Source organism: Parambassis ranga, chromosome 19 (genome assembly GCF_900634625.1).
Source record: "Parambassis ranga chromosome 19, fParRan2.1, whole genome shotgun sequence".
Classification (NCBI taxonomy): Eukaryota; Metazoa; Chordata; class Actinopteri; family Ambassidae; genus Parambassis; species Parambassis ranga.
Window position 1 is genome coordinate 875,117 of NC_041039.1, and position 22,594 is coordinate 897,710.

The 22,594-nt window shown below is 42.8% G+C and overlaps 2 protein-coding genes across 2 annotated transcripts in view; both read left to right on the top strand.

Annotated features, from left to right (window-relative positions):
• lrp5 (low density lipoprotein receptor-related protein 5) overlaps window positions 1–12,277 on the top strand; it is a 50,575-nt gene extending 38,298 nt beyond the window's left edge. Inside the window, exons 19-29 of the mRNA XM_028430329.1 lie at window positions 738–934; window positions 3,062–3,267; window positions 3,381–3,571; window positions 6,568–6,777; window positions 6,898–7,023; window positions 7,102–7,338; window positions 9,140–9,250; window positions 9,328–9,567; window positions 9,659–9,801; window positions 9,881–9,978; window positions 10,102–12,277. Coding sequence (XP_028286130.1) covers window positions 738–934; window positions 3,062–3,267; window positions 3,381–3,571; window positions 6,568–6,777; window positions 6,898–7,023; window positions 7,102–7,338; window positions 9,140–9,250; window positions 9,328–9,567; window positions 9,659–9,801; window positions 9,881–9,978; window positions 10,102–10,420 — 2,078 coding nt within the window. The 3' untranslated portion in view covers window positions 10,421–12,277. The remainder of the gene's footprint in view (window positions 1–737; window positions 935–3,061; window positions 3,268–3,380; window positions 3,572–6,567; window positions 6,778–6,897; window positions 7,024–7,101; window positions 7,339–9,139; window positions 9,251–9,327; window positions 9,568–9,658; window positions 9,802–9,880; window positions 9,979–10,101) is intronic.
• Window positions 12,278–16,881: 4,604 nt separating this feature from the next.
• Window positions 16,882–19,677, top strand: LOC114451563 (uncharacterized). Its single transcript, XM_028430291.1, has 2 exons — window positions 16,882–17,226; window positions 17,280–19,677. The coding sequence occupies exons 1-2, from the start codon at window positions 17,084–17,086 to the stop codon at window positions 19,675–19,677; spliced, it is 2,541 nt and encodes an 846-aa protein (XP_028286092.1). The 5' UTR covers window positions 16,882–17,083.
• Window positions 19,678–22,594: the final 2,917 nt, after the last annotated feature.

Here is a 22,594-nt window from a genome sequence, read left to right on the forward strand (position 1 = left end):
TACCGTTGGTAGTTATCTGATATTTTCATGGTAGTTAATTTACAAAAGTCTACTTACTTGGGACAAGACTCAGCTGTTCACCTCCACCTCAAAGACAAAGGACACTCCTTTGAGGACAACGATGTTCACATTTTAGACAGAGAGGAAAGGTGGTTTGAAAGAGGAGTCAAGGAAGCCATCTATGTTAAGCTGGAAAAACCTTCCCTTAACAGAGGTGGTGGCCTCAGACATCATCTTTCTACCACATACAATGCAGTGATTCCATCCATCCCCAGGAAGTTTACACATACTCACAGTAAGAACAAAGGGCTGTCAACCAGTCCCCCTCCGGCAGTTTCATAGTCGTTAGCCAGTCGTTAAACACACCTGGCCCAGTCAGCCAGAACATCATAGATAATTGTGGAAACATTTAGTGCCATTGTTTTTTAAGTTTTACCCAGACCCACCCACTGAGGTCTGCCACCACATATAAACCATGTTTTCCCACCAAACAGTTAGAACTGATGAAGCTGCTTGGATGAGCAGCGAAACGTCTTCAAGAAAACTCTACAAGTCCAGACGCCTTGTTTCAATCTTCTCTACGTATGATGACCTGGATGACTGAGAATCTTTGTCAACACATGAGCATTAAACAAACATGAGCTTTCTTTTTGCCAGAGAGAACACAGTATTAACTCATCAGGATCACTTGTCTTCTCTATCAACACCCACTCTGACCCTTGCCTCTGTATGTGTAGCTCCTTCTAGGTTTCTGCTCTTCAGTCAGAAGGCCAGTATCAGCAGGATGGTTTTAGGAGAGCAAAGTCCTGATATCATCCTGCCTATCCATGTTTTGAGGAATGTTCGAGCTGTCAACTATGACCCTTTGGACAGGCTGGTCTACTGGCTTGATGGACGACAGAACATACGCAGGGCCAGAGATAATGGAGCTATGGTATGTTCTCACAAATGTCAATAGTCCATTTATTAATTTTATTGCTTGATACATGAATGTGAACTGTGACTTGATGCAAGGTTGCACCCCAAGGTTGTGTTCCAATTCTCCAGTTTGTAAAGCAGTTTTCTTTGGAGCTGTGAAACTATTCAGTACAAAGAAAACTCTCTCCAGCAGTCAGTTCTATATTTAAACTATGCACTGATGGTAAAGCTAAAGTAGAAAAACAGTTGATGTGGAAATGAAACTTTATGTTTGGACTATGGATAGGGCAATATGTAGGGTAACACTGTACTCACCAAGTAGAAGCTTTGCTTTATTTTATCTTGCACTCAATCATTTGTTGTACTGTTTTGAATATTCAAAAGGTTTCACAAACTTTCAAGCAGCACTGTATGTTGAATTACCACCTTTGGAGAAAGAAGTAGGTTGTGTATTATAAAAAAGAAACAACCTGTTAACCAAATTACAACCTCATTTCCAAAAAAAATATAACATTATACCGTGACCAGAATGCCGTGGTTTACAAAACATTCAAACAATTTTTTCAAAACAGTACTTTGATTCTTGTTTTTGTTGCCAAAAACATTTTTATTGGTTTAAATCAGGGGTTCTCAAATTTTGATAGCTGAGGGCCAATTTATGAACCCGACACTGGACTCAGGGCCGCCAATAAAAAAAATGAAAAAAGAAAAAAAAATACACGTGTATTAAATTTAATGACCCAGTTGCATCTCTTCAGTTTACATTTGTTGGTCTGTATCCAGTAATCTGCAATAAACACATATGGGGAAACATTGTTATGCACAAAAAATCCCCGGGGATTAGAGCTGGGTGGTATGACCAAAATTCTAGATCACGGTATTTTTATATTATTATAACGGTTTCCAGTATTTGACAGTATTTTCTCTCCTCATGCACGACGTGTTAACTGCATTGATTGTGAGAAGAATTACTGCAGAGTGGTTACCCTGTTCCAGGTCATGAGAATTGTACAAAAAAATCCACATTAGTATTACATGTAATACAGCAGTGCTGTGGGTTATTATTTAATATCCAGTAGTATCGTGATTACTTTTTCCTCAATTACGATTAAAGAACGCTCATTTTTATTGTTTTCAAAATAATTGTAAATAATTGGGGAGGGGGGGGGGTAAAGTTGTACTCGGCTTCACTCGTGGCTTCGAGTGAACGCAGACTAGATGAAGGAGGCGGAGTGACGTGACAGAAGCCTGTTAAATACTCCACGAGGACAGAGAAATCTGTTCGTGCTCCTGAGGTGGCAGAAATAAGAGCAAGATCCGTTTGGACCGGACTTTTCATACTTCATGAGAAACAGTGTGCAGAACTGCTCATACGGAGCGCACGCAGCGCCACACACACATACAGGTTTTGCCGCTGTTTCGCTGCTAATCATCGGCAGAGGCAGCAGTTCAGGTGAACATGTATGAAGGGGAGATATTTGGGGAAAGAGGCAAAGCCGTGAAATACCAAACAGTAGCAACATCGTCCTGCTCCTGTCAAACATGGTTGTTCACCTCTTTTAACCGCTGCTTCTGCTGCTGTTCAGCGTCTCCAAAAGTCTCCAAAACCTGTTTGTGTGTGCACGATGTGCGCTGAGAGCCGTGTGAAGAGTTTTACACACGTTCCTGCTTCAACGTCCCCTGTCCATTCTCACCGACAACTCCACTAATACCTGAGCTCTGCTCCATGCGTGAGCAGCGGTGAAACAATTAAAAACGTCCCCCGTTAAACAATTTACTACCGCGCTGAGTTCCGGACATTTTAGGTAATTTAAAATTCACATCATAACACAAATTCACATAATTCATTGCGGGCCGCCAAAAAATTTTCTGCGGGCCGCCATTGGCCCGCGGGCCGCACATTGAGAACCTATGGTTTAAATAAAACTTAAAATAATACTTTCCAACATAAAGTGAGTGTATCATCTACAGTTTATAAAAAAATCAGAAAAACTGCAGGGATCTCTAAACACAAGGGATATAAAAATTAGTCCTGCTTTCTTCCGCTCTGAAAAATATTCAGAGGTGTCATTGTATAGTTTAAAAGCTTTAATTGGAAAAGAAAAACTGGATAGTTCATTAACATTGCTATACTTTCCTCCAGTCCTCCATGATCGTGAGCAGCACTGTCCAACCAGTGGACAACCAGATCCATGACCTTAGCCTGGACCCCTACAGCCGTCACATTTACTGGACCTGTGAAACTACTAATACCATCAATGTCCAGAGGATGGATGGCCACACAGTGGGTGTTGTCATCAAAGACGATACAGACAAGCCACGAGCCATTGTGGTCAATGCAGAGAAAGGGTGAGCTCATTTATTTGGCTCCACAGAATGAATGCTGTATTGCACAAAATAAGTGACATCCAAAAAAGGGGTTTTCCAGTGATGAATGTAAACATGTGTGTCCTCTTTTGCAGGTACATGTACTTCACCACAGTGCAGGAGCGCTCAGCTAAGATTGAGGGAGCCAGTCTGGATGGGACTGAGAGAGAGTCTCTGTTCACCACTGGTTTAATCAGACCAGTAGCACTGGCTCTGGACAATCAACTGGGAAAACTATTCTGGGTTGATGCTGACCTTAAACGCATTGAGAGCAGTGACCTGACAGGTTAGTTAATATCAAAACAATATACATCAATATAAGTACAATAATGTTTATATTAAAATACAAAATATATACACTGCTCAAAAAAAATAACGGGAACACTAAAGTACCGGTAACACATACTAGATCTCAATGAAATATAATATTCCAGTTGAAAATCTTCATTCATTAGTTTGATTGCCGTTGCTAGGCAATAGTGGAATACATTGTGGAATACATTGGAATACATTGAGAACAAAATAACATAAAAATTATCAATGTAATTCAAAATTATTATCACATGGAGGTCTGGATTTGGAACCATACTTAAAATAAAAGTGGAAAATCACATTACAGGCTGATCCATCTTGAGTGGAGATTACTCATGACAAGTCAAAATGAGACTTAGTAGTGTGTGTGGCCTCCACATGCCTCCATGAGCTCCCTACAACACCTGAGCATGCTCCTGATAAGGCGATGGATGTTCTCCTGAGGAATCTCCCAGACCTGTATTAAAGCATCAGTCAACTCCTGGACAGTCTGTGGTGCAACGTGGCATTGGTGGATGGCATGATGTCCCACATGTGCTCGATTGGATTCAGGTCTGGGGAATGGTAACTCCAGTCCATAGCATCAATACCTTCATCATGCAGGAACTGCTGACACACTTAAGCCACATGAGGCCTAGCATTCGCATGCACCAGAAAGAAACCCAGGACACACTGTACCAGTATATGGTCTCACAATGGTTTAGAGCAGGGGTGGCCAAACTTTTTTCGGGGAGGGCCAGATTCGATAATGCGAAACTCTCCGAGGGCCAACAGTCCCCGATGTCATTATTTTAAACACTAAAAACTGTGTATGCTGTTTTGTAATATGTTATATCTTACACAACAAACAAAATAACATCTTAGCATTCAGATGAACAGAGCAGAAAATGTATATGAATATACAGCATAAATTTAAAACTTTCAGAAACTGTGTGGTTGTGATAACAGAGCAACAGGCAAGTTATTGACTCTACTGTGAAGGTGAGATCTGATCATATGTGGCAGGTCTGGTTTAGGAGCAGCAGACATCAGTAAAATGTCAGGTAGACTAGGTGGGAGCCATTTAGTGCTGATCTCAAAGGGTCTGTAATTTAATGTTTACACAGGTTTGCAGTGCATGGCAACGAGACGTAAAAACGTGATGACGTGCCTTACGACAGATGTGTACTGAATGACGGAGCCTTTTTGAGAGAAGTGCCGCGTCTCTCTGTACAGCTGACAGTTTAACAACAGAGAACGTTAACAAGCAAAGGGACTGATCTGCTGCTCCAGTAAAACATCACAGTTTATAACAGTCTGCTCACACGACACAAACTAATTCATGATTTACAAATGTTCGCATTTCTGGGGAGTTGCTTTTATCCAGCCGCCGGTAAAAAGGCCCGAGCAGGCTGCCGGTCAGGACGCAGCCTCCCCGTGCAGCAGGGAGCAATGAGCGTCCCTCTCTCTCTCCATCATGTCGCTTTAACTTCTCTAATGGCTCTAGCATCGCTCCCTGCTGCCCGACGCGGGCAGGAGCGGGCAGCAGGGAGCGACACGATGCACAGGGAGAGGGACGCTCCGCTCCACTCCCCTGCGCTCCTGGAGCCCCCCAGTACTCCGGCACGTTCCCCAGAGAGGGACGCTCATTGCTGCACGGGGAGGCTGCTCTCTGGCCGGGCAGCCCGCTCCCATGCACCCCGTCCATGAATTCTAATAGGGCTACTATACTACAACTAATAATAATAATATTTAGTGCGCACGTTATTCGTGGCCACAATTTATTTCTTTTACCATGTCACAGAGGGGCTCCGTAGTTTTGGAGAACGTCCCTTGTACAGACGCTCTCTGATAGCAGGTTGTATGCAGAAGCATGTTTAGTCTCGTAGTGAATTGTGTCGAAGTTCTGAACCGGTGTTGTGCACCTTCGGAGCCCTCTGCGTAGCTGGAACCAACAACCAAGCCCTGCAGCACCGCGTGACGCACCACGATGCAGAGAGAGAGGGATAATGTTCTGCTCAGAGAATCATGATGCAAACGTTACACAATGAGTTAAAAACAAAAATAAGAATTGCCTGTTGATTTTGTATGATTTACTCTGTTTGGCTGGCGGGCCAAAAATAACACATTTTAAGATAGAAGCCGCGGGCCATAGATAATCCGACTGCGGCCCGCGGGCCGTAGTTTGGACACCCCTGGTTTAGAGGATCTCATCCTAGTACCTAATGGTCAGGGTACCTAGCTACCATGTGGCTAGCACATGTAGGTGGTTCTCTGCCACGTATCCAGACTCTGTCAAGTCTGTCAGATGTGCACAGTGTGAACCTGCTGTCATCCCTGAAGAGCTCAGGGCACCAATGGTGAATGTTGGTGTTCTCTGGAAAATGCTAAACACCCTGTACAGTGTTGGGCTGTAAGCACACTTGTGGACATCAGGGCCTCATACCACCATCATGGAAACTGTTTCTGACAGTTTGAGCAGAAACCTGCATATTGGTGGCCTGCTGGAGGCCTGTCTCCTGGTATCCCCTCCTGCTCTAGACACTGTGCTGACATACACAGCAAACCTTCTTGCCACAGCTCACATTGATGTGTTATCCTGGATGAGCTGCACTACCCGAGCAACTTGCGTGGGTTGTAGACACCGCCTCATGCTACCTCTAGGGGTGAGAGCACTGACAAAATGCTAAAGTAAGCAAAACATCAGGCAGAAAGGATGAGAACAGAGAAATGGTCTGTGGTCAGCACCTGCAGAACCTCTTATAGGGGTTGTCTTGATAATTGCCTCTCATTTCCACCTCTTGTCTGTTCCATTTGCACAACAGCAGCTGAAATTGATTCACAATCAGTGTTGCTTCCTAACTGGACAGGTTGATTTAACAGAATTGTGATTGACTTGGAGTTACATTGTGTTCCACACATTGTGTAATTGTATTCTGTCAGTATTGATATATGGTTTTTAAATTGTTATTATTGTTTTCCTCCTCCTAGGAGCCAATCGCATTGTCCTACAGGATTCCAACATTCTCCAGCCTCTTGGGGTGACAGTTCTGGGTGATCATCTGTATTGGATTGACCGTCAGCAGCAGATGATAGAAAGGGTGGAAAAACTGACAGGAGATGGACGCACACGCATTCAAGGACGCATATCATTCCTGACCTCCATATATGCTGTGGAGGAGATGGACCCACAGGAGTTTGGTACAGTTATCACAGCATGCATGTTTTAATGAGCTGACTGCAACATGCTATACTAAAAGAATATTTTAGTTTACCATTAAAATGTGTGGCTTTGTAGTAATGACCATTTTTTCTCTCAAGCTTCCCACCCTTGTTCCCATGACAATGGAGGATGTTCTCACATCTGCATAACTAAGGGTGATGGAACACCTCGCTGCTCCTGTCCGATGCACCTAGTGTTACTGCAGGATCTGCTGCACTGTGGAGGTGAACTACACCAACTAGTCAATCGTGTACTGGTGTCTCAACCACCACACTGTGAACATATGTCTTTGTGCCTTTCAGAGCCTCCTACCTGCTCTACAGAGCAGTTCACCTGCTCCACTGGGGAGATCGACTGCATTCCTATGGCTTGGCGTTGTGATGGCTTTCCAGAATGTGATGACAGTAGTGATGAGGACAACTGCCCTGCCTGCCTTGCCTACCAGTTCCAGTGTGACAAAGGAGGGTGCATTGATGCTCACAGGCGATGCAATGGTCAACCAGACTGTGCTGATCACTCTGATGAGCAGGACTGTGAAAGTAGGTTTACTAATGTTTGCTCAGCTGACAGAGCAGTTCTGTGACAGATATAGAAATAAGATCAGTATATCACAGTTTTAAAATGCCCACAGTAGATAAATATAATGTAATAATTCATATTAGGGCTGAACGATTTTAAGAATAAATTGAATTGCGATTTTTCTGGCAAATATTGCGATTTCGATTTCATCCACGTTTTTTTTCAAATCAAGTTTTAGTGCACATGAGCATTTGCAAAGATCACAGAAACTTGCATCATACCTAGGGGTGGGCGATATGGCAAAATCTTTATATCACGATTCTTTTATCGTACGATCACGATTTTGCATGTTTCTGTGTAAATGACTTCAGGTAGCTACTCTGTCACTTCTCAAAAACTATCAGTAGATCTAAAAGTAAACTCTGATAACATGCACTTAGTATTAGTTTTCGATAAACATGAAAATTTAAATAACAATTACAGAACAAAATAAAGTTTTATTTCAAATAGGTTAAAAAGAAGACTAATGTAATTCTGTAAAGTATTATTCAACAGTCATTTAAACAGACTGAAGTGTGCCTCCTAAGGTTAAACAATAAATACAGTATGGATACTTAAGTAACTCCTAAAGTTCAATGTGATTTAGACCAAATGATCAAACTTTAATGGGAATCATATCTAAGGAAAAACGGAGCTGCTGCTGTCACCTCTGTCCACCGTTTACTAGAGTCCTCATATGGAGCCTCTTCATCAAATGCCTGCGTTATTGTTTTGGTGACGTCATTCGCTGTTGCCTCTGTCTGCATCTGATGTACACACGCGGCCCTCCCACTGCACACACACACAGGTGCTGACCGCACAACAGCAGCGAACCTGAATATAACGAGTTGGTAATGTTCAGAGAGGTGGGCGCGTACGTGCTCATAGCATTATAATACATTCGTATACACGCGGCCCTTCCACTGCAACAGACGTCGCGCGCACACACACAGACACAGGCTTAGAAGACGCGCCGCTGCTGCCGGCAAAAACAGTACCGAACATAAAGGTGGAGTTCGTTTTAGGGACCAGTTCCTCTGTTTTCCTTTTGTTTTCAGCCATAGCATTTGACAAAACAAAACCTAATTCAGTTAGGAGCAGTGCAAAAAACTGTGGCTTTGACGGTCTCAAAATCTCGTTGTCTGAGATCGCAATTTTCGGTCTAAAACGATCGATCGTTCAGCCCGATTTCATATAATAATAGTTAGTGATGAAACAATTGTTTTCAGATTTCTAACACTTAAACAAGACAAGCATAATCACAAGCCCAAATTCTGATTCCAGTGTATTCAATTTAAAAATCAATTCTATATCAATAGAGGTTTTTTTCGTGTTTATGTCTGTCTATGGTTTACTGCACAGACCTCTGACCACAGTCATGGACAGAGAGACAAATGAAGGCTGCTTCATTTGTCTCTCTGTCCATGACTGTGGTGTTTCCACAAAGAGGCAGGACTTTATATTGAAGTGGACAATGAGCTCTCAGAATATTACTTGGGGTTTAGATGGTTAATGAAAATGATGACATTGCTTGTCTTTCTATGCAATGTGTTTACAGACATTGCCCAGTATTAGTAAGGTATGCCTATGTATTTATATGCTTTTATTGTATTGTAAATTCTGTCAGTACACAAGTTAATAAATTTAACAAAAACATTCCCTTCAACATCTACAAGCTCAAAAATGCTTCTCAAATCTTTATTTATCGGTAAGACGTCCAATAATCTATTCACTTGGAAAGAAACAGACAAGTCTCTATTTCACGGCTTTTCTCTTCTCCAGCCATCTGCCCTCCTAATCAGTTCCGCTGCGGTGACAACCAGTGTATCACTAAGAAACAACAGTGTGACAGTTATTCTGACTGTCCTGACGGATCAGATGAACTTGCCTGTGGTAAAACATTACAATATTCAGTATAAGCATGCCTCAAGTTGATCCTTGATCCTCATCCTTGACTTTTTCCTTTGTAGAGTACATGTCTCCTCCCTCCAGTGGCATCCCTAATACTGGACCCAACACAATCGTTCCAGTCATTGCTATCATCCTGCTTGTCTTTGTGATTGGTGGAGCGTATTTTGTCTGCCAGCGTATGGTGTGTCGACGTTACAAGAGCCCCGGTGGGAGTTATCCTCATGAGTACATCAGTGGGACGCCGCACGTACCCCTCAACTTCATTGCCCCCAGTGGCTCTCAGCATGGCACCTTCCAGGGTAACATTACACCCACAGCAGCAGTGGTGGCATTGTGTACAACATTGCTAATATTTACTAGTGGTACTAATATGTAAGTTGATCTTTGCAGGTATTTCTTGTGGGAAGTCCATGATGAGCTCAATTAGCCTGATGGGAAGCAGCAGCAGTGGTGCTCCTCTTTATGACAGGAACCATGTCACTGGAGCTTCATCCAGCAGCTCATCATCTACTAAGGGAGCCTTCTACCCTCAGGTACACAAACACAGTTTGTGCACAAGCTGCTGTTTGTTTTCTTCCTGTCAGATAATGCTCAACTGTTTTCTGTTTGTAGATCCTGAATCCCCCTCCATCCCCAGCCACTGATCGCTCTCTCTACAATACAGAGATCTTCTATTCTTCCAACAGTCCATCCACTACCAGATCCTACAGGTCACACACACTCTTTTGTAAACCACAGATGCATACCTCACTGCTGTGCTTACCTGTACCATGTTCTGCTTAGTTGTGATACTGAAACTGTAAAGTAGTAACTCTGTGTTTCCTACTCCTTAGACCATACCACCCAATCCGTGGTGCAGCACCACCCACAACACCCTGCAGCACTGACGTCTGTGACAGTGACTACACCCCACACCAGCCAGCAACAGGCCTGGCATCATCTGGCCGCTGGAAGTCCTCTGGTCATGCCAGCCACGGCAAACACAAGTACTACATAGACCTTAACTCAGACTCTGATCCATACCCTCCACCTCCAACACCACGATCCCAGTACATGTCAGCAGAGGAGAGCTGTCCCCCATCACCTTCCACTGAGCGCTCCTACTTCCACCTATGCCCTCCTCCTCCTTCCCCTTGCACCGACTCCTCATGACCGTCCAGCTGCCTGGGAGCCCTGTGAGAACGAAAGAGACAAAGTTGCTAAAGGAACTGGCCTAGTCTGGCCCACTTTACCAGGGAAAGAACGTACTGTGCCAACTTCCAGCGCTGGCTGGTTCATGTAGGCACTGCTTTAAATCAGTCAGTTATGTAGTTAAGCCATTTTGGTGATGTCATCATTCCAGTCATCATGGAGCTCTCAGGGTGACCATCATCTAATTCGTTCTGTTTCTGTCTTCCTCCAGCATTCACTTACACACGGCAGGTAAAGGCCAACCTGACTGGCCTCAGGGCACAAAAGGAAGATGAATGAATAAAGCAGCTTCCTCTTTTATTTTCATTCCATCGTATGAAAAGCACTTCAAAGATTACAAAGATTTCAGTCTCTTCTTGCTGCTCCCCACTCACTGACCCCCTACAGCTTTACAGCATTTGTCTTTCTTTCCTCATATCAACAGACTGCAGCAGGACTGTATATAGTGTAAGTATAGTAAAAAAAAAGTTAGTGAAATTATTTTTCATATTTTATTCATGCTGTCTTATCCACCACTTCGCAGAAAATAAGCTGGATGCATGATTTGACAGCTGAGAGCACATGTAAATGTTTGCTGGATGTAGGAAATAAGACAAATTTGACTGAATGAATGTGTAGAATTCTAAATGAATTGTGTGAGTGTGAAGCCTGATGTGCATCATTTTTTAAATCGTGTTCATCCACATTTGGAAATGGAAAATCTTTACAGCTGAACAGAATCCTTTGGAAGAGGAAGGCCGTTATTCAATTACATCAGTGCCTGGCAACAACATACCATTGAATATCGACATGTAAAGCTATTGTACATATATGTGTAATGAAGTCAATGATTGAGTTTTGAGAAGTGCTTGTCATTGTGAGTCTGAACCTCCTCCATTGTCCTGTTTACCAAAAGTATGTTTGCTGCTATTGTGTACATACTATATCTTTACTTATAATTACACAGAAAGGCCAAAATACCACTACCATAATCTCATACTGACAGTAGATCATGAAGCTATTTTACAGTTAATAACATATTATTCTTATAGCTCTTTTGTTATTTGTATTTGTTTGTGTGTAGATCATTATGTATGTAAGTAAGTTGCCATGTTTGGTTTGAAGGAGTTTTTTTTTTTTTTTTGAAAAGAGAAAAGAAAAGAGTAGAATCTCACATGTATCTGTATGATGTCTCTCCAAAGTCATGTTTTTGTAGCCTGAACAAAAAGAACTTACTAACTACCCCTACACCAAGCTGTTTGTCAGCCTCACAAGCACTTGGTTTGACACACTCTAAAGGCTTTGGACTGTGCAGTTGTTTATCTGCAGTACTGTGACCAGCAGAACCACAAAGACGATCCTGCAGAAATATAGCAACGCCAAAGGTTTGCCTTGCATCCTAAATACTGTGACCACTCTGCCAGTGGTTCACAGAGGATAAAACCATATTATATTGATTACATTAACCTTTGACCTTTAAATACAGGTACCTTGTATGAACAAAAGGATAATATAGGTATAGATCGTTTGGAGAAGGCTGTTGTTCTGATAAATGAGTTTACCCTTAATTTTGAAAGTGGGAAACCTTAGGAATTTACAGTAACTTGCCATTATCTCATGTCAGGTAAAATTACAACAATTAAGGATTATGTAGCATGTATTCTGTGCCTGTGGGTACTCGCTGACCAACATGTTTCTATAGCAATATGCAGACCCTGCCTCAGACCACTGTAAGTAAAATCCTGTATTCGTTGCCTCAGCTAAGAACGCTTTGTGTAATTTACAAGTGAGTTTTGTATCAAAATAATTTTTATATAATAAAGGTTTTATTTTAAGAGCTTTGCTTGTCTGTGTTGTCTTGGATTGAATGATTATTTTGTAAGTAAAGCTTTTCACAGCAAACAGGAAAAATTCAGTTGAAAGTGAAATTGATGAAAGTGTACTGAAATAAAAGGTCGTCAAAACATACTCCATCCTGCTTTAGCGATGCTGTTAGACTGAAGGTAGTTTTGCAGTCCTTTCTGACGTTATAACAAAAAAAAATTGTTGCACTCAAAGCAACAATTATACTCTCAACTTTCTATTTAAATCCAGCATGTAATGTCTATGGCTGTTCTATGCATTTTATGATGAGAGGATGACATCTACTGATGGAATATAGTAACTACACTGTTTTAGATGATGTCCATTTTGGTTTCATGCTCATAGCTGGCTCAGTTCAGGATAGTGCTGTCCTAGCTGCTTGTTTAGGGTCAGGCTCTGGGTTTCTGTCCTAGAGACTTTATTTTATTGTAAAGGACACCATACAAATAAAACTGAATTGGATTCAAACCTCCAAGGGCCTGGTCTTTGTAGATGTCAGCTCACAATCAGGCTCTACCAAATCATTTGCTTGACTTCATCATAAAACTATCATAGCACATTTAAAAGATTTTTAATAATATTCAAATAAGTTTATTTGTCATGCACAGTATTGACAGTGGGGGTCGCCTGAGCAAATAAATTAGAATAAAATGGTGCTGTGCAATGAACTACTGGTTTAGTAGCCCAATCGCTGAGGGGAAGAAACTGTTTTTTGGGTCTGGTGGTCAGAGTGCAGATGCTCCGGTTGAATCTACCAGATGGCAGCAGTGAAAAGAGTCTGTGGCTGGGCTGTGTGGGGTCTCTAATAATTTTCTGTGATTTTCTGAGGTGGCGTGTGTTAAAGAATTTTGCTTTACATGTCTTAAGGGATGGGGTTCTGGATTTTTTATTTCACTGTATCTCTTTAATGTCAAGTCTGGGGACTGGTTTTGAATAAGAATGCAGTAACCATGGTCCTTCTGTTAGCTGTTTTTTCCGCTGGGTTTAGATTTTTTTTTGTTTTTGAACAGTATCCCTCTGAGCTTCTTTGGCAACAGTGGAGAGGTAACAGGAAGAGAGAGAACCAGACCTAGAGTGACTGTCTGTCTCAACCATCTGAGAAAAAATGACCTGTGAAGGACGACAATGGAGATCTTCTCTACAACCATAAAGAAAAGCATGCTAGATTTTAAGCCTTAACTTAATATTCATACAAATAACAAGAAACTGTAAATGTATTTGAAAGCTTTTTAGAAAAAGCCTTAAAATGGAAACAAACTGGGTAGGTAAGAAACAATGACTAGAAACAGCAACTGCTGAAGGGGAAAAGTTTTCAGTGAAGGCTGTCCAGCTGGTGGACAGGTGCTGAGGGTTGAACAGAGGGAGGGAGAGGTGGAGACAAGCACTACTACTTGGACAACTTTTTGTTTTCTCTTGCCCTTTATTCTCTCTGTGAGCTCACCGCTCTGTAATTACACCAGCTGCCCATGGCTCCCTTTTCTCTCTGCATCCCTGGCACTACTGTTTTATCTCTCTGTCCTCTGAAATTCTTTTATTGTCCCCTCTCCTCCCTTACTGCTGTTATTTCAGCCAGAAAAGGTGCTGCACCTGCCCAGGGACTCCACCTATGGACTTACACAGGAGTTTGAATGTGAATTCTTTACTCATGGGAACTTCCAGTATATCTCAGCAGACAGAAAACTTCTTTTAGAATTGAGAATTTTAAACTAATAATTTAAGTGAACTTTTTTGATTATTGTAATTTAAGAAACATGGCTTTCATAGTTTTACACACTTTTTTGCAGTGACAAAAAGAAAGAAAGAAAGAAAGAAAGAAAGAAAGAAAGTAATGACCTTGTGTTCTTATGTCTTTGTTCTTGTTTTGTGGTTAATTTAGTGTTTAATCATTTTGGGGTTCTGATTAAGTTCTTAGTTCTTGATTATTTTTTTAGAATTGTATTCTGGTTTCGTAACACTTTCGTAGCATTATTTGTATTTTCCGAGGTTTCTTACTTCCTGTTTTATTTTATGGTTGTAGAATTGCAATCCAAATCCTGGTTATTTTAGTGTATTTGTTCTTTCATAGTTTTTTTGTGTGTGTTTCCTTTGGTTTGGTCTTGTTTCCTGTTTTACTTTGAAAGTCTCGTCCTCTTTGTGTATTCCTTGACATCACAAGGATTGTCTTGTTACCTTGTGTGTCCTGCTGTGTTTTTTGTGATTGTTTATGTCAGAATGTCTATTCAGTCTTCAATCTGACAAGAGAGGGAGAAGTATGATGATCTGCTGGATATGCTATATATCTGCTTGCTGGCTTGTTTTTAGTGAAATTTGTTCCTTTAAATAGTGTATCTTGCTGCAAATGAGACAATAGTTCCTCAGTTTATTTCTGTAAACATAATTAACACAAGCATGTCTGTGCGGCTGACATTTTATTAGTTTTTTTAGTATTTAAAGTCTGCCTCACATCCCGTGGTTGCAGCTGAAAAAACAATGTAAGCAACACAGTGTGCGTAATGATGGGGCAATGACATTTCAGCTGCAAATGTGTTGCTTTTATCTTTTAGTTAAAAACTATTAGTTATTAGTTATAATATATTTGTATTTTGTATATAGTTAGTAAAATAAACTTCTTTGCTCCTCTACCCGGTCCTCTCCTCACCTTTACCTGGTCTGCCTTGAAGTTATTATTAAAAGCAATAGTGTCAGAATATCAAGCTCTCCATGAAGTTCTTTTGATTGATGATTTCAGAAAGCTGTGAGTATAATCCTGCTCCCACAGGGCTGTAAGGTATCAAGGAGAGAGGAGGGTCCACCTTTCATCCAGTCAGAGTATAGAAGGAGGATAAAATATCCTAGTGTTCACAATCATCCATCTCATGGTGTACATTATGTGTATGTATTAAAGTACTATAATGAGTTTCACCTGTTATCTGACAGCCATCTTTAGTTCTAGCTGACTGATGTGTACTTATTATTTCTGACCATGTGTGGGAGCCACCTAACAGGCTTGTTAACCTTTCTGGAACTGCACACTTTTTGTGTTCATATGGGCTGACTTAAGGCTTATTAGGACAGATTTTACATTTGTTACTTATACAAGCTTTTGTACCATGAATGTAACAAATCAACTAGCACATGATGAGTTTCTGTAATACTGAAAATGTACGTGCAAATGTGTAAAACGCCTCGTACCATCATTTCAGCTGCAGAAAATCCTCTTTTTTGTAACATTTTGGTGATTTGTTTTATTTTTGATGTAACCTATTAAAACAACTCTACTCTTAAAACTCTAATTTCTTTCATTATGATTAAGACTCTATTAAGAGTTTCATTAAATGTATAGTGATTTATCCAAAATTCATATTAATTTATTTTTTCTTTACCTATCTCTTACGCCTTACCAAAGTTTCCTTTAACACACTTATTTGTTACCAACAGCAAAAATTAGTTTTAGAGTTTTAGAGTTTTTTGTTTTTGTTTTTCTTCTCCCTGTGCTCTCCCTGTTTCTATCCTCCTGCCTCACTGGTGTCACACATCAATCCAGGCATAATACAACTTTAGACCTTGATTAACAGATTAATTAAAGTGCTCTAGCAAAGACAGATACAAAAAATACCTAGCAAATTCCAACTTGTTGATGAAGATTATGTTGACTGGCTGTCCACCCACATTGAACAGTCATGCAGAGAGTACAATTTTCACTGCATTTTTCTCCATTGTTGAACCCTTTTGTGGCACCACCACAAAACTGAGAAAATGTATGTGCATGAGTATATGTATGTTTCCTTCCTGTTTCCTGCTGTGTCATGCAGGTTAGCTGGGTGGGGCTTAGATTTGAAAAAGGGGGAGTGAGAAAAGTTTGGGAGGGGGAGAGATAGACTGAGGACCAGGAAGGAAGGAGGTCTGTGTTTCTTCAGGGCCCATGGGGGTTTTTCTGGGAAAAGTGGACCCCAGCGAAACTACACAAGAAGGGACTCTTAGCCTGAAGTGAGGATAAAGACTGGGAAGAGAATCACCTCACCACAAAGCCTGGATGGAAACCCCTGGTGTCCAGGGTGAGTGAGGGAGAAGCTTCTAATTCGTTTTTTGCTACAACTGGTATTTTGGACTTTATTTTGTTACCTTTTGAAAGACTTTGGGATTTATGGGACCTTTTCATTTGGAATGGACATTGCCACCCACCAGATAAGAAAACGGACATTTTTCTTTTTCTTTTCTTCTCTTTTAGTAGGATGTGCCTTTGGCCTCCTTTTGGACTGCCTGTTGTGTTGAGAGTTTTGTGGGAAAGGGGTGGAATTTTTTGTTGGGTGAGAAATACTTAAATAGAAAAAAAACCTTTGTTTCCTTATTGGGAGTGTATTGTTTTGCGGGGCAAGCCCTTTAACAGGACACTGTGGTTGACAGTGAAATTTAAGTTATCCAAGTTGGTCTTTTCTTTTTTATTAAACAATTGAAATTGGTAACGTCCCTAGTTTGTTTTTTTGTGGTAACGTAGACTGTAAATTATGGTCGAGCGTTACAGATGGTGGCCCGTACGGGGACGTTACTTTGGTTAGAGTGAGTAGTCTAGGTGGCTTCATATTTTTTTTTGGTGAGAAACATTGTGCATGATGGCGGAGGGGAAGCAGATTGAGCTTCAGGGCAGTCCTGGCTCTTTATCTCCAGATCGGGTTAGAGAGAGAGAGGAAGTCGAGTTAAGCCCAAGAAGAAGGCTTTCCCCCCCAAACAGGCATTTTGTCACTTTTAGAGAACCAGTGGCTGAAATATCCTCTCTCCTGAGTGACATGTATTTGGAGGACGATAATGATGGATACGATGGAGAAGACTGTGAGCGCGAGAATGCCCCAGCTGCTCTGCGTAGCGAGGCTGGTGAACTCACCCACTCCGTGCAGTTACTTCAAAATAAAGTCATTGAGCTGGAGGAACTCTGTCACGCCTCCAGCGAGAGCATGTTAAATAGAGAATTGGGTTTTAGGGAATATGTTGACCAAAGATTTGAAGCTTTGGAGAGCACGCTAAAACAGTCTCTGAAGCAGATGGAACAGGATGTGATTAACTGCATGCTGAGAAGGGATGAAAAATGGCGGAGAGAACTGACTCAGCTGAAAGCCACTAGTAGTCCCTGCTCTCCAGGCCTTCCTCAGTGGTCCCTGGATGTCAGCGGAATTGCCAGGGGTGACTCTCTTTCACACTCACCTCTTACTACACCCCCTGTCCGACTCACCTTTCCTACGTTTGGGGAGAACAGGGAAGCCTCGGAAGTTTTCAAGTTTGTAGAACAGTGTGAAAATTTCCTATCTCTTAGACCTCTGACTCACGGAGAGCTCATAGCTTCTTTGACAGCTGTTCTCACAGGTCCAGCTGGGAGTTGGTGGTTAGCAGAAAAGGCTAAGATAAGAGACTGGAAGGACTTTAAAGCTGCCTTCCTGAGTGCCTTTTTGCCCACAGACTACATGTCCGAGGTTGAAGAGAGATTAAGATCTCTAGTTCAAACTCCAGATCAGTGTATAAGGGATTTTGCCTATGATTATAGGGCTTTATGCTTGAAGTGGAAACCCGAAATGACCGAGGCAGAGATGGTTCGAAGAATAATGAACAATTGTAATCCATCCTTAGTCAGCAGTCTGAGAGGCACATGTCATACAGTGGAACAGCTAGTAAAGGTTGGTTCCATGGTAGAAAGAGACTGGGCGTCTAGAAAGGATTACTGGGCTAAGGTAAACAGTCAGAAGGTTCCTGATAAACACAAGAAAAAGCAAACCTCCAAGCTCAGAGAAGATCACGAAGGCTTAGTCACCCATCACATGGCGTTAGCAGAGGCTGAGACTCCCAATCTGCTGGTGGTGCAGGTGGAAACTCGGGGTCATGGAGGAGAAGCCGTCATGGACTCCGGGTGTACCTTCACTCTAATGAAAAACAGTTTGTGGCAACAGTTAACCAGATGGGGGGAACGGTTGGAAGCAGGCGCTAACCGCCCTTTTGTGCTAGCAGATGGGAAAGCCCACACTGCCATCGGGATGGTGAAACTTGCTTACTTGTGGCATGGGACTGTGTGGGTGGTGGACACTTATATAATGGATGACCGGCACCTGGCTTTCCCATTGATCCTAGGGCTGAACTACATGGCTAAAACAGGGGTTCAAATAGATGTGGCCACACGCAGATATGGACTCAAAGTCAAAGGGAAGTGGACATATTTTCCTTTCATCAATCGGGACCCTGGCCGATTGACATGGGCTCCTGTCGAGGAAAAAACTGCAGCAAGAGTGAATCTGTATGTCTCTATGCCCATTGTCCCTGTAGCTGATGTTTTTCAGGAATCACCAGCCACGCACTGTGACCTGCTGAAGGCTTTACCAGAGATGATACAACCCCTGGCCCTGAAATGGCCCTCGGTCTGCTCCGACACCATTGGCAGAACCAACGTCATCAAACACACCATCCCCACCATGGACAATGTTCCTGTTCGAACCCGAGCCTATCGGGTTTCCCCAAAGAAAAAGGAAATCATCAAGGAACAGGTGGAAAAGATGTTGAAAGATGAGGTCATAGAACCCTGTCACTCTCCATGGGGGGCGCCTGTAGTCCTGATAGAGAAACCTGATGGCTCCCATCGTTTCTGTGTGGATTTCCGACGCCTTAATGCTAAGACACCCCTAGATGCTTACCCTATGCCCTTAATCCATGACATTCTAGAGTCTCTGCATGGGGCTCAGTGTTTCAGCACTCTGGATCTGAGGTCTGGATATTGGCAGGTGGAAATGGACGAGGAGAGCAAGGACAAGACGGCGGTGGTGACTCCCTTTGGCCTCTTCCGTTTCAAGGTAATGCCTTTTGGTCTTAAAAATGCTGGGGCAACATTCCAGCGGCTGATGGAGCGGGTCCTAGGGGACCTGAGGGGACGATTATGTTTTGTCTACATTGATGATATAATCGTGTATTCACCTAGCCCACAGCAACACGTGAAAGACTTGGAGGCTGTTTTCAGTAAGTTACATCAGGCTAATCTAACTTTGAATCTGAAGAAATGCAATTTTTTCAAATCTCAACTGAAGTTTTTGGGCCATATAGTGTCCAAAGAAGGAGTGTCTATTGATCCAGATAAGACTGCTGCAGTGTCACAGTATCCCACCCCTTCAGACGTCCCCTCACTGAAAAGATTTTTAGGAATGGTAGGCTGGTATCATAAGTTTATACCACATTTAGCTGACATAGCTGCACCCCTTAATCGGCTTCAGCGCAAAGGGGAGGCCTGGAACTGGACTCCAGAATGCCAACAGGCTGTGAAAAAGCTAAAAGATGCTTTAGAGAGCCAACCAGTGCCACCCAACCTAACCTGTCCCTCCCCTTTCAGGTTCATACAGACGCCAGTGACGTGGGGTTGGGAGCTGTGTTGACCCAAACCACCACAGAGGGAGAGAGGGTGATTGCTTATGCCTCTAGGGGGCTCCGTGGGGCAGAGTTAAACTATTCTACCTCTGAGAAGGAGTGTCTGGCTGTGGTGTGGGCAGTGGAGAAATGGGAACACTACTTGGAGGGTGTTACTTTTGATGTTTTCACTGACCATGCGGCCTTGGTCTGGGCTTTCAGCAATCCCAAGACCTCATCCCGATTAACCCGGTGGATTCTGAGACTACAGCGCTTCCAATTCCATGTTCATTACAGGAAGGGATGCGTGAATGCTGTGCCTGATGCTTTGTCACGTATTACTGAGCTGCAACAGAGTGTGATGGCACTAGCTGCTTCCAGGGTGGATGGCCATCACAGCAGGGAGCTCCCCACAACTCTGGCGGAGGTGGCACAACTTCAGCAGCAGGATCAACACGTAAAGGAATTAAAGGATAAGTTTGGGTCCCAAACATTCCCTGACGATCGGATTGGCTGGGAAGTACAGCAAGATGTTCTGTATCGGACGGTCCTTTCCAAGATGGAGGGAAAGAAATATCAGGTGGTTGTTCCTGGGTCACTGACTAATTCTTTCCTTCAATATTTCCATGACAAGCCAGTAGGGGGCCATCTGGGACAGCTAAAAACCCTCCTGAAAATCCTGGATGTGGCCTGGTGGCCGACAGTAAGGAGGGATGTTTGGCATCATGTAAAGGCCTGCTCCATCTGTCAACAGCACAAGGCAGAGAACTCCAAGCCTACAGGTTTTCTGCAATCAACCGTGGTGCGGGAAGTTGGTGAGATGGTTGGAGTTGACTTTATGGGCCCTTTTCCCAGAAGCAGGAAAGGGCACACTTACCTGATGGTGGTTGTGGACTATTTTTCCAAATGGGTGGAGCTGTTTCCACTGAAAGACAGCAAGGCCCCCAAAGTTTGCCAAGTTTTAAAAAATGAAATTTTCACCCGGTGGGGTGTACCTAAATACTTGGTCTCAGATCGTGGGCCTCAGTTCTTGAGTCACCTACTGGTAGAACTTTGCAAAACATGGGGGATTGTGCAAAAACTAACAACCAGCTACCACCCCCAAACCAACCTGACCGAGAGGGTCAACCGGACGCTGAAGGCCATGATGGCCTCCTTCATCCAAAACAACCACCGAGACTGGGACAAATGGTTACCAGAATTCCGGTTTGCCATCAACACAGCCAAACATGAAACCACTGGACATTCACCTTCAGAGCTCATGACTGGAAGGGCCTTGAAAGGGCCTTTGGAGAGGCTCATTCAAGCACCCACACCTATTCAGTCCCAATACACTCTGCTGGAGAGACAGCACCAGATGGCGCAAGAGGTCAGAGTGAGAATGGGAAAAGCCCAAAGCAGACAAGCCAGGTCGTATAATGCCCGCAGGAGGTTTGCTCAGTTCCAAGAGGGAGACCTGGTCTGGGTGAGGGCGCACCCCATATCTAAAGCCTCTGAGCATTTTTCTTCAAAACTAGCACCACGTTGGACAGGCCCAGTGCAGGTTATTAAAAGGCTAGGGCCTGTTAACTATAAAGTCAGGTGGTTAGAGGAAAAAGGCAAACAGGATACGGTTAATGTGGTAAATGTCAAACCTTTCTTTGGGGTCTTCCCTCTAGATGCCATAGGCAAAGGGGGGGGATCTGTGGCACCACCACAAAACTGAGAAAATGTATGTGCATGAGTATATGTATGTTTCCTTCCTGTTTCCTGCTGTGTCATGCAGGTTAGCTGGGTGGGGCTTAGATTTGAAAAAGGGCGAGTGAGAAAAGTTTGGGAGGGGGAGAGATAGACTGAGGACCAGGAAGGAAGGAGGTCTGTGTTTCTTCAGGGCCCATGGGGGTTTTTCTGGGAAAAGTGGACCCCAGCGAAACTACACAAGAAGGGACTCTTAGCCTGAAGTGAGGATAAAGACTGGGAAGAGAATCACCTCACCACAAAGCCTGGATGGAAACCCCTGGTGTCCAGGGTGAGTGAGGGAGAAGCTTCTAATTCGTTTTTTGCTACAACTGGTATTTTGGACTTTATTTTTGTTACCTTTTGAAAGACTTTGGGATTTATGGGACCTTTTCATTTGGAATGGACATTGCCACCCACCAGATAAGAAAACGGACATTTTTCTTTTTCTTTTCTTCTCTTTTAGTAGGATGTGCCTTTGGCCTCCTTTTGGACTGCCTGTTGTGTTGAGAGTTTTGTGGGAAAGGGGTGGAATTTTTTGTTGGGTGAGAAATACTTAAATAGAAAAAAAACCTTTGTTTCCTTATTGGGAGTGTATTGTTTTGCGGGGCAAGCCCTTTAACAGGACACTGTGGTTGACAGTGAAATTTAAGTTATCCAAGTTGGTCTTTTCTTTTTTATTAAACAATTGAAATTGGTAACGTCCCTAGTTTGTTTTTTTGTGGTAACGTAGACTGTAAATTATGGTCGAGCGTTACACTTTTAGTGTTGTCCCAGTCACCAAAAGCAACTGATTTCTAACAAAAGAACCATAATATTTACAAATGTTGATGTATGTCTATGAAGGCACTGTTATGTTATGGTTTTTTTGTTTGTATGTTTTTTTATGTTTGCGTTTTGTTTTCTTCTCCTCCCTCCTATTGGAGGCGTTTCTATTTGTCCAGGAGTGCTAGAAGTGTGTTCTTGCTGGCTGAACACCTGCGTCCCTCCTTACTCCTAAAAGCCGGAGCATGGCACTACTTCGATGCTTGATTGTCCGCCTAGTTTGGTAACTCTAAAGCCACTGCTTACCTTGTGTAACAATTTCCTTGTTACAAGACATCATGACCATTGTTTTGTGCAATCCTTGATGATTCCAATTCTTCCAGTTCTTTTTTCTCTCCTCCAGGAAACTCACCTGTTTTAATTGCTCCTCACCAGCCACACCAACAGCCTCCCAACCTAAGCTGG

What these genes read in the sequence shown, in the direction of transcription:
- LOC114451563 (XM_028430291.1), top strand. Translation starts at nt 17,084, where the DNA reads ATGATGGATACGATGGAGAAGACTGTGAGCGCGAGAATGCCCCAGCTG. An exon ending in TCTGTCACGCCTCCAGCGAG is followed by an intron (nt 17,227 to 17,279) that starts AGCATGTTAAAT and finishes CCAAAGATTTGA; the next exon opens with AGCTTTGGAGAGCACGCTAA.